The sequence below is a fragment of the Pyrus communis genome, chromosome 8, assembly GCF_041283825.1.
Source record: "Pyrus communis isolate YQ-2024b chromosome 8, ASM4128382v1, whole genome shotgun sequence".
Classification (NCBI taxonomy): domain Eukaryota; kingdom Viridiplantae; phylum Streptophyta; class Magnoliopsida; order Rosales; family Rosaceae; genus Pyrus; species Pyrus communis.
In genome coordinates, this window is record NC_142572.1 from 1,027,501 (window position 1) to 1,040,202 (window position 12,702).

The following is a 12,702-nucleotide window of genomic DNA, read 5'->3' on the forward strand; positions in this document are numbered from 1 at the left end:
TTGATCTATTCCTCCTTTCATGATCATGTGCGAGAACAAACGGACGTACATAGCCCCATTGATATAATTCCAAGCAGCATTTCTGTATAATTGACATCAAACGTACATACATATATATAGAGTTTTGGAAGAGAAAGCGATCCGTTAGTGTAGAGGAAAACGAAGATGACAAGATCAATAAATTTGTATTGAAACTTGTAGCATGTTTACATATAGAAATGTAAACTATTAATTTATATGCGACTTATTATCTGTTTAGTGGTCGTCGAGTTGGTGAATGGGATCAACTAGTCACAACTCGCCAGGTTGTGGGATAGGTTGGAGGGTCTGGGATGAATCTAATGAAGCAATTGGGTTTCCGAGTCTCATATATATGCATTTCCTCCTTTTTAAGTTGCTCTACTTCTTGCTCTCTAAAATTGAAATCAAGCTCTAGTGATTGAAATTGACTGAAATTCTGGAACCAAAGATTCAAAATAATTTGCTTCGCCCGCTCTGGTTCATAACTACCACGCACACGTGGCAGCTTGGCTTTCACTCATGCATATGACACGTGGCTCAGGAGGAACTAAAATAATATGTCAAAGAAACATTTAGCGGACGTGCAATTAAGAATATTACATGAATTAATGTAAATATAGTTATGCTTTAGGTGGCCTCTTAGTATTACAGTCTAGTGATATTCCTATTCACTTGTAAATGAGAGGTTTTAGATTTGATTCTCGCTAAAGATGAATTTGAACTACATTATTGTTAGCTCATTGTGAGGCTAAACCCAACTCCTCTCCCTTAGCATAGATAATATCTTTTACTCAAAGTTATGCATTTAGGTGATCTTGGGGCTATTCTCACCATTTGCCATTGGCTTCTCTCCGACTAGGAGTTTCATGGTTTTAATATTTTAGTTCATGAAAGTTGTCAAAAATGATCCAAATGGAAAAGAGAGATTATATTCACACACCCTAAATTACTTTCCACACACCTTTTTATTTATTTATTTAATATTTTTTGACACACCACTAACACTTGATGGAAAATATTAAAAATTAAAAAGAGTGTGGAGGAAGCAATTTGGAGTGTGTGAATATAATCTCTCAATGGAAAATTGAAATTGTAAGGTCCAAATCCAATTCATTAATTTTGCAGAACAAGGTCTAATTTTTAAATCTCTATGTACTTTCCAATTACTTCTTAGAGAAATAGGAAATACGACGGAAGTGGCAGCAAAGCCGTCAATGAGCATTAACTATTTGAGTTACAATAAGTTGTCCAAAAAAATGTAGTACAAGCAAGGAAAACAAAGCAACAAATATTTCCCGCAGCTACAGTTACAAGTTGATAGGTATTTACTATTTACCTTACTATTACTATATAAATATATCAAAATTCACCAAAACTTATGTACCTATGGTCTTGAACTAATAAAAACGTTAGAGATACTAGATTTTCACCCCCAACACTCGCAAGGTGAGAGAGACTTGTTGGATGGGGTCGTCATTTTAGAGATGTAGGAATCTTCCAAGGACTCAAACCCCATCAAGTGCTTCACGCTTTGTTAAACCTGTTGTGGGCATAGACATCAATTATGCTACTTCAATCGAAAACTACAGTTATCGAATACAAGATAACTATACATATTGCAGCTCGGTTACGAGAGAGAGAGAGAGAGAGAGAGAGAGAGAGAGAGAGAGAGAGAGAGAGTAATAAAAACGTAAGCGATGTAGGAATCTTCCAAGGACTCAAACCCCAACAAGTTCTTCACTCTCTGTTAAACCTGTTGTGGTCATAGACATCAATGATGCTACTTCAATCGAAAAATACAGTTATCGAATACAAGATAAATATACGTGTTGCAGCTTGGTTACGAGAGAAAGAACACAACACATAAAAGAAAAGAACCCGTGATAAGATAGAACGGAACAATGCATGAAAATATAGCTTCAATAAAGATTTGATTTCTCATTAGATTCATTCCCACATAAAACTTCCAAATTCATGATGATTTCGAATCCAACTTCTTGAGTCCATCTGTTCTTCTGGATTAGCTGGTTCAGTTCAAATAATACTGTTTGCTTATACCGCTATCTACATCTTCATTTGCTATTTACAATGTCAAGCCTCAAACCATATATATAGTTTGGTAAACATAATAACACCACAACAAGTTACTCGATGAGGAAATTGAAGAGGATCAATGAGATGTTCTGGAATCAGGGGGCTCTCAAGAGGTGAAAAACAATTTTCCATTTTATATTTGGTCTAATATAAATCATTAAGTTGTATATATATATATTAGGACTCCTATATTTGGCCGGAGTAGGATTTGTATTCTTCCTTTCCTTGTGAGATATGGCATATCTGTGTGTGTATATATATTGTAACCCTAACGATCAATATGTAGGATTTGAAGTATATTCAGCCATTCGTTTTCTACTATATTATGGGGGGTGATGATGGAGAATTGCCGATCTTCTCCTCCAGCAATGACGATATATTCGTCGAGATACTTTCATGGCTACCGGTCATATCTCTACTCCGGTTCCGTTGTGTCTGCAAGTCATGGCGCGACTTAATCTCTACTTCCCAGTTCGTCGCCAAGCACCGAGCACATACCAACGACAACAACAAGAATGTCCTGATTCTCTTTAAACGCCCCTATCCACTTCCCCATGACTGGCCACCAATCCCCTTTCGATTTCCCCGACTCACTGACTACCAATCACTGAAGAAGAATGTTGGCTCCACTTCTGCAGCCGCATCATCAGCAATACGAAGCAGCCGTAGAGACCTTGAAGATGAATTTGCATTTGATACTAGTCTCTACAGTTCATCCCTTGTGGGTTCTTCCAATGGCCTCATCTGCCTACTACTTGACTGGCCTCGGCCACCTCGTGACTACTATAGGTGCTACGTAAACACAAGACTTCTGTTGTGGAACCCTAGTACCAGAACAGCCCGTAAGTTACCAGACATTGATTGGTTTCGTTACAACCCGTTTTATTATGGATTCGGCTATGATTCTATCACTCAAGACTACAAGGTCCTTTTGGGCGGTCAAGATCCTAACGGTTGTGAATTGGTTGCAATCTTCGCACTCAAAACGGGTTCATGGAAGAGTGTTGAAGATCCCCTCGGCCTCGAGGCGGCCTCGTTAGATATTCATGATCGAGGGTGCTTCTTAAATGGAGCTCTACATTGGCATGAGTATTATTGTTATGAAGATGAGGATTGGAATGAAGAGGAAACAGGTTATATGAGAACAAGAATCGTATCCTTTGATTTCGCACAGGAGAAATTTCATTCGTTTTCCTTTATTAAGCATAAAGGACATATGGGGATGGCGGGGGGAGTGGGGACTATTGGAAATCGTCTCTTCTTTTACACTTCCTGCTATACTTCCACAAATCGTCCAGACTTGGAAGAGGCTGGCCTTACCATATGGGTGATGAGGGAATATGGGGTCGATCAATCTTGGACTATTTTTGCGAAAATCCGACCGGAGATTTTCCCTCCAAACGTGAAGTGGTTGAATCCTATATTTCATATGGAAGACGATGGTGCAGTTTTGATGCAATCGAGTCAAGGTGACTTGGTATTATATACGCGTAAGGAAGAGAGAGAGGAAGAAGACACATGCAGGATTGTGCTCAAGATTTCTGATGTTGGAGAATTGCCGGCTAGGTACGAAGAGACGGTTATGTACGTGGACACCTTGGTTTCACCGGTGATTGGCGGCGGCTAGATGATATATTTGATTTGAAACATGACAACTGGAACTGGTAGTCTGAGTCTTGCATTTCCTATGCGCTTTTTATTAATGTAACGTAAATGTCATAAAAATTAAGATAGTGGGTATTATCCAGTATTATTTAGAATTATATTAGTTCTTTTTGATCTATTCCTCCTTTCATAATCATGTACATTTGTGTGCGGCCCAATCGATATAAATCCAATATGCATTTCTTTATAAATGAGACCAAACATACATGCATATCCTTATGGAAGAGAAGGAGACAATGTCAATAAATTTGTATATCAATTTTTTTTTTTAAATTGTAAAGAAATTCGACTGAAAAAAAAAAATTGTAAAGAAATTTCGGTTGAAATTGAATTCTGAATCATAACCACTAAAGATTTTATAGTTAATTGGTAAAATCAAGTAGTTTAGTATTAAAGTTTTTATAGTACACGTGGCATGTGAATTGTAAAACAATGTTGAATAAAAAATCTAGGGGAAACTTGATATAAGTCCAATTTTTTGAGCCAATAGTAGGAATAGTCCAATTTATTAAAATAAGTCCAATTCCTTAAAACTTATTATTTTATTATCAATAATTATCTCTTAAATGATAAGATTTTTTATAAAAATCAAAATTCTTCCTAATTATCTCTTTGATTATTATTATTTTTTTTTGTTCTTGCTTGTTCTTTATCCCGTTTTAAACCCCATTTATAGATTTTATTTTTTATTTTTATAATCAACCTATATTACAGGTTAATTATATTTATCTACCTATATGATAGATTCTTTTTTATAATCAAGTAAGATTCATGTGTCTTGCTTGTAGATATATTATGTTTTTTTCTACCTTTTAGTTAAGTTTCATATCTTACTTATAGGTATGATATACATTTATATATTTGTTACTTGAGTTAGGGTAGAATGATTTGCAGATAGATTTATGTTAATATATTATTTTTTTTGTTATAAGATATTAATTATATTTTTTGGGGTTGAAAATTCATAATATTAGAAGATTTTAATTGATTTTTAATATTTTTAGAAAATATAAAATGAGCATTAAAAAAATAAATACATATAATTAGGTAATTGGACTTACTTCTAAAAACCATCTATGTTTTTGGACTTGGATCTAAAAGCCCCAAAAATCTATAGGCTATAGATGTTCAGTCTAACAGATAGGAGTTTGAGGCACCTGAATTGAAAGCTCCCTTTTATTGATAAGTAGTTAGATTAAAACTAAAAATAAAGGATATATAGTGATATTTGCAGACTGATTTTTACCTTACACACTTTTGTTAATTTTTTGCCATTGTTATTTTTCAATTTATTCGATCCGACAGTCGAGGATTGAGGGGTGTGTGATAGTGTGAGAAGTAAAAATGAATGATATTTGAGACTATTGTCACGATTTACCATTTGGCCACTGACTTTACAAATCTCTTAATTTTCCATCATAATACTCATGGCTTCTCGCTAAGAGGCAGAGGGTTCGTGGTTTTAATATAAGAAAATTGTCAATAACGATCCAAATGGAAAATTGAGATTGTAAAGTCCAAATTCAATTTATTAATTTTGCATAACAATGTCCAGTTTTAAAATCACTATGTACTTTCTAGTCACTTTTTACAGAATTAAGAAATATGATGAGAGTGGCGGCAAAACCGTCATTGGACATTAACCTCTCGAGTTACAAGTTGCCCACAAAAACATACTACAAGCAAAAAAACTAAAAGAAATAATATTTCCTGCGTCTATAGTTACAAGCTGATAGGTATTTACTATTTCCCTTACTGTTACTATACAATTGTAAATCAAAATTTCACCAAAACCTATGTACGTACGATCTTGAAACTAATAAAAACGTAAGATATGTAGGAATCTTCCAAGGACTTAAACCCCATCAAGTGCTTCACTCTCCGTTAAACCTGTTGTGGGCAAAAACATCACTGATGCTACTTCAATCGCAAAATACAGTTATCGAATACAAGATAAATATAATTGCAGCTTAGTTACAACTTACGAGAGAGAGAGAGAGAGAGAGAGAGAGAGAGAGAGAGAGAGAGAGAGAGAGAGAGAACGAAACACATAAAAGAAACGAACCCGTGATAAGATAGAACGGAACAATGCATGAAAGTATAGCTTCAACAAAGATTTGAGTTCTCATTAGATTCATTTCCACATAAAACTTCCAAATTCATGATGATTTCGAATCCAACTTCTCGAGTCAATCTGTTCTTCCAGTGTAGCTGGTTCAATTCAAATAATACCGTTTGCTTATACCGTTGTCTACGTCTTCATTTGCGCTATTTACAATGTCAAGCCTCAAACCATATAGTTTGGTAAACATAATAACACCACAAGAAGTTACACCTTTATCAAACAGAAAGAAACACGTATGATCCTACACTAGCCGGCTTAATTCCTAACTCGGATTTTTGAGCTCCTAGTATAGCTTTAAATTTGTCTATGACTTGAATGAACTCATGGATTGGAGGGTCTTCCATGAACATGCTTCTCACTCTTTAGTGTTGGAAATTATATATTATAATTAATATTATAATTTTTAATTTTTGTATGAATGAAAAATAAGAGTCATGTGTCATAGTTGAATTCAAATTCATAAGTTGTATTTGTTTGTTAGAAATTTAGGCAATAGTCATAATGTTTCAAAAATGGTGACTTGAGTTCTATATGAACTCAAGCATCCCACCTGTCTAAAAAAATTAAGAAAAGAGTTTTCTCCAATGTCTTAGTAAAAATCTAAATCGTGTCTTGAGAGTACATAATATATGAAGTTCGCCAGAGTCCGAAGATTGAAGTGCTTTGACTTTAGATTATAAATTGTTGAATCCTGGGAGACGGACGCCTACCGGACTACAAGCACAGGAGTAGGGGCGAAATTTTGTCTTTAGGACGTTGCATTTATGCAAGCCTCAATCTCCAAGTTTTTCAGTTTTTCTAACTTTCTCTCTAGTTGTTTATATTAATCTCATACATAAATTGATGTTGTGAATTTCTTTATGATTATTATTAATGGAATTCTTGTGTTATTTTCATATTTTCTAATATTGCTCCAACAATCTAAAGACAGAAACTTTTTCTCTTGCATTGTTAGAGAATATGAGTCTAAGTAATAGAAGTTAAAATCAATAACATTGAATGTAGCCCTAAACGCTAAAAAGAAGAAACTATGATCTTTCTTTGAAAGAATTGTGGGGTTGAGTTTTATATGCATATTGATGTATATTAGTAGAATAATGTTTGTAAGTTGCCATACTAGTGTTAGTTGCATCATATGTTTTTGAACTTCTTATTTACATACACTGGAAGATGTCCTTCGCTTTTCATGGTAGTTATTTATGTGTTTTCATTGTTTGCATATGTATGTTATGGCCTACATGAGTATATGTATATCTCCAAGTCCTAGCTATTGTCAATAAAATGAATCTGTCATGCATATGAGATTTTTCGGTAACTTCCCGTCCGAACTAGGCTTCGGCCCAGGTATGAAAAATGTTCCCCTCCTTGAGTTGTACATTTCTACAAAATTTGGTAAATTTTAGTGTTGGTCGGAATTTGGGGTTTCCGTTCGCTGAAAACTGCCACCCGCGACGGTGTGTGCGATGGCCAGTGAGCCGACGCTGCCTTTTTAAGTTAAATTCGATGTCCTGATTTCAAATTTGATAACCGTTTGATATAGTTCGATAGTTTGAACCTAGCGTGGAAGCCAAATGTTGATAGCAACCTAATTCTAGCAATTGGTGGAGATCCGACTGTTGGATCATTCCAAAATTTTAGAATATTGTTCTATAAGATAAATGAGACCCTTGGGAAGTTACAGATCAGAAATCCATGGGCGGATGTTCCAGATTGACTTGTATAGGGTTGTGGACCCCACCTTGGACAGAGACCTGACTTTTGGTCAATATGCTACAAATTGATCTTAAATATTAAAATCAGTATTACTAGAGATTGTAGGGCTTAGTAGGCCTATATTGGTTAGTGAGTTATCCCATATAATAAATACATCGGTTTACGTGTATGGGACATCATGTTGTGATATATATGTGTTTCTTTATCTTCTTAATAATGTGAATGATAAGTAGGATAAATGTTATGACAATGTGATCCTAGAATCCTATTAGAAGTATTATGTAGAACTTATATGCTTGGGTGACATATTAGTTGGTGGCCAAGAGAAGTTGATGGTGTAGGTGACTACATTGTAACTCATAGGGGTTGAGGTATGCGTAGGTTGTGTGTTGAATTTACTGCACCATGTAGTAGCGGTACATGGATGGTCATGCTTGGTATATCCGCGATGGGGGACCATACGCATACTAGGGGTGAAGAGGATTAGTTGTACTTGGTACATTTCGATATATAGGCGATCAGATTTTGGTTGGATTCCGTTGAGTGTTCTGGAATTCTTGCTCACTTCCATAAAGTTAGTCTGACCCTAGATTAGAGTGAGTAGGAATTGCTCACAGTAAACGTTATGTTTATAAATTAGAATTATCATGTTATTACTTGAAATCCAAGTAGGGAATTATGTAGAATTCCTTTCTTAAATTTCGTGTATTGAAATGCGATCTTACTGATTGATTAATGTAGTTAAATGTTATTATAATGCATCTTTTATTCTTAGGACTAATTAATTGGAGTGATTGTGGAATGATGTTGGATGTGATTGTTATTATTATGATTAGACTCGTTGACCAATGCGGTTAAAGAATAATATTGTGTTTTGTTGATTGTTTCTTGAGATGTGTTGTATATTATGAATTGCGGTATTATGTAAAGTATAGTGATTTATATGATGGATAAACTGGAAATCTTGATTGTCATGTGGGTTTGTTATGTAGCCCTAAATCTAGTAAGTTCATGCTTATTAAGAATAATTGATTGAGGAATGTTATGCTTTTCCGCTTAAAGGTATTGTGATAAACGTCGGAGTGTAGTGAATGGTGAACTACAAATGACTTGATCCTTATTTAGGGTACGTAGGCAGTCTATCGAGGAGGTTAGATGCAGCCATAAAGTATACGAAAATTACTAAGCAATTTGAATCTTGATTTATGCTTTGTACATATCCCGGAGGCGGGGTCTATTAGATATACGGATACTTGGTGACGTCACATGTTAATCCTGGGCGTATGTCAAAGTCAGGGCGTGATAAAGTACATAAGTGGAAATACATGTAGTCACATAAGGAAATCAATCCTCAATTAGAGGTGTACTGGATAATCTGGATATGAAGCATATTGACTTCATATGTTGTGATGGTTTGTCGAATAGGACTTAGTAATTAAGTCCTAATATAATTTTGAGGGCTTGACATTTCAAACAATGTCAAACAACTACTCTCGTATGAAATATAATTTCATAAGATGGATTGTGCACACCATTAATGATAGTCAACCTAGTGGTGGATCCAATTATTAAAGGTTAGACTAGAGAGTAAGTTGATCATCGAGGGGAATGAGGCTAAAGCCAACATAACTAATGAATCAGTCAGGCGGAAACCTAACTTAGTTAATTGGAGATCCCATGGTCTAAGTTCAATAAGCAAACTGGTTGGGCATAATTCAAAGAAGTTAACACATTATATACCTCATTCCTATAGTGGAAGCAGTGTTGTTTGCAGAAGTTTTAGGATGTATATTTATACATAATGACAGTAATATCTTATAAATAAGAGGTATGTTGCAGATTATTCTTAATCAGTGGTCACTTATGTGAGAGTAGAAGTGAGTCACTTCTATGAGTATGAGATGGTTAAATTCTCTAAAGCACTCATGAATCCGAGATTTGTTCAAGACCAAAATGAACACAACCGTATGAACACAACCGTATGAACCGAAATATATTAGGATTAGTGATGTGTGTTGCTTATTGTCTCGATTTACTGCTACGATGAACAGTTCAAGATTTCATATCCACTACATCACCAAGTAAATCCGATAAGTATTTACTAGGGCAGGTTCAAATCCAAAAGACACATCTCCCAATGCATCTCTTGTTCTCCTGTACTCTCAAATTCTTCCTAATTTTTCAATCATGTGAGGGATTGTTGGAAATTATATATTATAATTAATATTATAATATTTAATTTTTGTATGAATGAAAAGTAAAAGTCATGTGTTATAGTTGAATTCAAATTCATGAGTTGTATCTGTTCGTTGGAACTTTAGGCAACAGTCATGATGTTTCAAAAATAGCGGCTTGAGTTCTATATAAACTCAAGCATCCCACCTGTCTAAAAAAATTAAGAGAAGAGTTTTCTCCAATGTCTTATTAAAAATCTAAGTCGCTGTCTTGAGAGTATGAAATATATGAAGTTCATCAAAGTCCGAAGATTGAAGTGCTTTAACTTCGGATTATAAATTGTTGAATCCTGGGAGATGGACGCCTACCGAACTACAAGCACAAGAGTAGAGACGAAATTTTGTCTTTAGGACATTGCATTTATGCAGGCCTCAATCTCCAAGTTTGTCAATTTTTCTAACTTTCTCTCTAGTTGTTTATATTAATCTCATACATAAATTGATGTTGTGAAATTCTTTATGATTATTATTAATGGAATTCTTGTGTTATTTTTAGAAAATTTGCTACAACACTTACATCCTTCAAGCCAATGTACAAACTATAGAATCGCAAATTTTTAGATTACCTGAGCATGTCTCCGCTTTGTAATTTTGGGCCGCTCAAAGCTGGTGATATGCTGAACGTGCTACTGTTGCCATTGCCATAACTTGAAGGATGACCAAAGGGCATCGGCCTATCTGGAATCCGTGGCACCTCAATATCTCCCTCCAACATTTTCAGGGCATCCAAAATGGTAGGCCGTAAAGCCACCATTACATGAGCACACAAAATGCCGACCAGCAAATATCTCTCCATTATGCTCTTTGGATTCGAATTCGCGTTGTCCCCATCTTTCACCAATGAAAAGTCTAAAGCCTGCTCGGCTTTTCCAGATTTCACCAATGACCAAGCCCAATCTGTGATCAAAAAAGCACGAGGGGATCCCAAAGACAAATCAAGAGCTTTCCTCCCACACATGATCTCCAAAATAACCACTCCAAAGCTATAAACATCGCTCTTCTCAGTCAGCTGTCCATAAAGAGCGTATTCGGGGGCTAAGTACCCGTGAGTCCCTGCCACTCTAGTAGTGAGATGGGACTGGCCTTCCATGCTCTGTTTTGCAAGCCCAAAGTCCGCCACCCTCGCTTTCATATCTGCATCTAGTAGTATGTTTGTCGCCTTAATATCTCTGTGATATATTGCAGGCTTCACTCCATAGTGCAGATAAGCTAAACCCTTGGCCACATCCAATATTATGCTCTTTCTTTGAGGCCAAGTCAAGGGTCTCCTTTCAGTTCCGCTCGGATTACTTGGCTGAGAAGTAAAGAGATGGTCATCTAGATTCCCATTCGGCATGTAATCGTAGACAAGGTACCTGTGACTTCCTTGCTCCTCATAATTGTCTTCCCCCTCGACCACACAACACCCTCTAAGCGGGACAAGATTTCGGTGCTTCAAATTGCTAATAATCTCAACCTCATTGCAAAACTCAGCATCCCCTTGCATATCAGAATCTATAACTTTCTTAACAGCAACCGTAGTCCCATCCTGCAACACACCCATGTAAACAACACCAAACCCACCTCGACCGATAAAATTCTTCTGCGAAAAGTTATTAGTTGCCTTCTCAAGGTCCTGAATTTTAAACCAAATTGAACCAGTGTTCGGTCTCACTCTAGTCCTAGAATCTAGTTCTTCCAAGTCGAAACCGGATTCCATCCCTTTGTTCTTCCACCTCCTATCGTACCAAAAGTACAATCCCAACAAACTACACATAACAAACGCCGCAACTCCACCGCCAGTGAGGCCGAAAACAAGAGCGGTATTGCTCTTTTTCGACGAAGCATTCGAATCAAACGACAACCCAAATATACAGTTCACAGCACCATTACTCTCAGGGCCGAACTCGTTGACAATACCAGCAGCATAAAGAATAGTAAAGTACCAACAGTCCCGAGTGTGAGAAGAGTTACCATCAACGCCAAGCAGCATCTTCTGAGTGGCAAAGCCGGCGTAGACGCAGGCCCCGCAGGAGGATTGATCGGTGAGGTCAGGGCGGCAGGCGGAGTCGAGGACGGTGGAGTTGCCGAGCTTGGAGACCCAATCACTGGTGGACTCAATGTTGGCGCAGATGTTGGGGGTGATGACAAACTGGAGGGGGTCCCAGCAGTAGTTGACAAGATTGGGAGGGAGGGAGAGGGAGGAGAGCTTGGACTGGTAGTTTTGGAGGCAGGAAATGGAGGTGGGGAGGTTGGGGAGGTTGAAGAGGGAGGTTTCTTTGAGGCGTTGGGCGAGGGAGATTCCGTAGACGGACAAAAGGGTTTGGCAGCAGGTGGTATTGGCGGGGTCCTCTGACTCCATTTGTGGGGTTTTGGGAGGAGGTTGGAAGTTTTTGCAGGTGGAGGAGTTGAAGGGGATTCTTAGGACATAGCTCAGATCCAAGGGACATGTTGCCGTTGTTGTTACGTTGGTTGTGGGAGGAGCTGGTGTTTCTGCTGCGGTTGATGGAGATAAGGTTGAGAGAGAAAGTAGAGAGAGAAACAACCAAAACCCAAATGCAAGTTTCATCATCTCTTCTCAATGTCTGCTCTAAATTTCTAAACTTTCTAATAAATTCCTAAACTTTAGGTTGTGGGCTGTGATTGTTTTGGAAAAGATAAGCTGCTGTGTATATACTTCTAGAGAGAGAGAGAAAGGAAGTGACTTGCTTAGATGGGATTTGGTTTGATGAGTCAAACCTCCTCTGCTTAATTTCTTGCTTAGATGGGATTTGGTTTGATGAGTCAAACCTCCTCTGCTTATTTTCTGCTGGCTGCTGGGTTTGGTAGGCGTCAGTGTCACGGTAGCGTGATTGTCAAAAGGCGCGTGAC

General features: G+C 37.0%; 1 protein-coding gene and 1 pseudogene across 4 annotated transcripts; one reads left to right on the top strand and one right to left on the bottom strand.

The window, feature by feature from the left end:
* Positions 1-1,701: 1,701 nt before the first annotated feature.
* On the bottom strand, positions 1,702-12,623 carry LOC137718422 (putative receptor-like protein kinase At1g11050). 4 transcript variants are annotated; one of them, XM_088699023.1, is made up of 2 exons: positions 10,419-12,560; positions 1,702-1,774 (listed from the first exon to the last, which is right to left on the bottom strand). In XM_088699023.1, the coding sequence occupies exons 1-2, from the start codon at positions 12,401-12,403 to the stop codon at positions 1,759-1,761; spliced, it is 2,001 nt and encodes a 666-aa protein (XP_088555149.1). In that variant the 5' UTR covers positions 12,404-12,560; the 3' UTR covers positions 1,702-1,758. The 4 variants fall into 4 exon arrangements, with proteins under 4 accessions (XP_088555149.1, XP_068314071.2, XP_088555148.1 ...); XM_068457970.2 differs by lacking the exon at positions 1,702-1,774 and adding an exon at positions 5,396-5,670 and having other exon boundaries at positions 10,419-12,623; XM_088699022.1 differs by lacking the exon at positions 1,702-1,774 and adding an exon at positions 5,396-5,691.
* LOC137717215 (F-box/kelch-repeat protein At3g23880-like) lies at positions 2,441-3,728 on the top strand (annotated as a pseudogene).
* Positions 12,624-12,702: the final 79 nt, after the last annotated feature.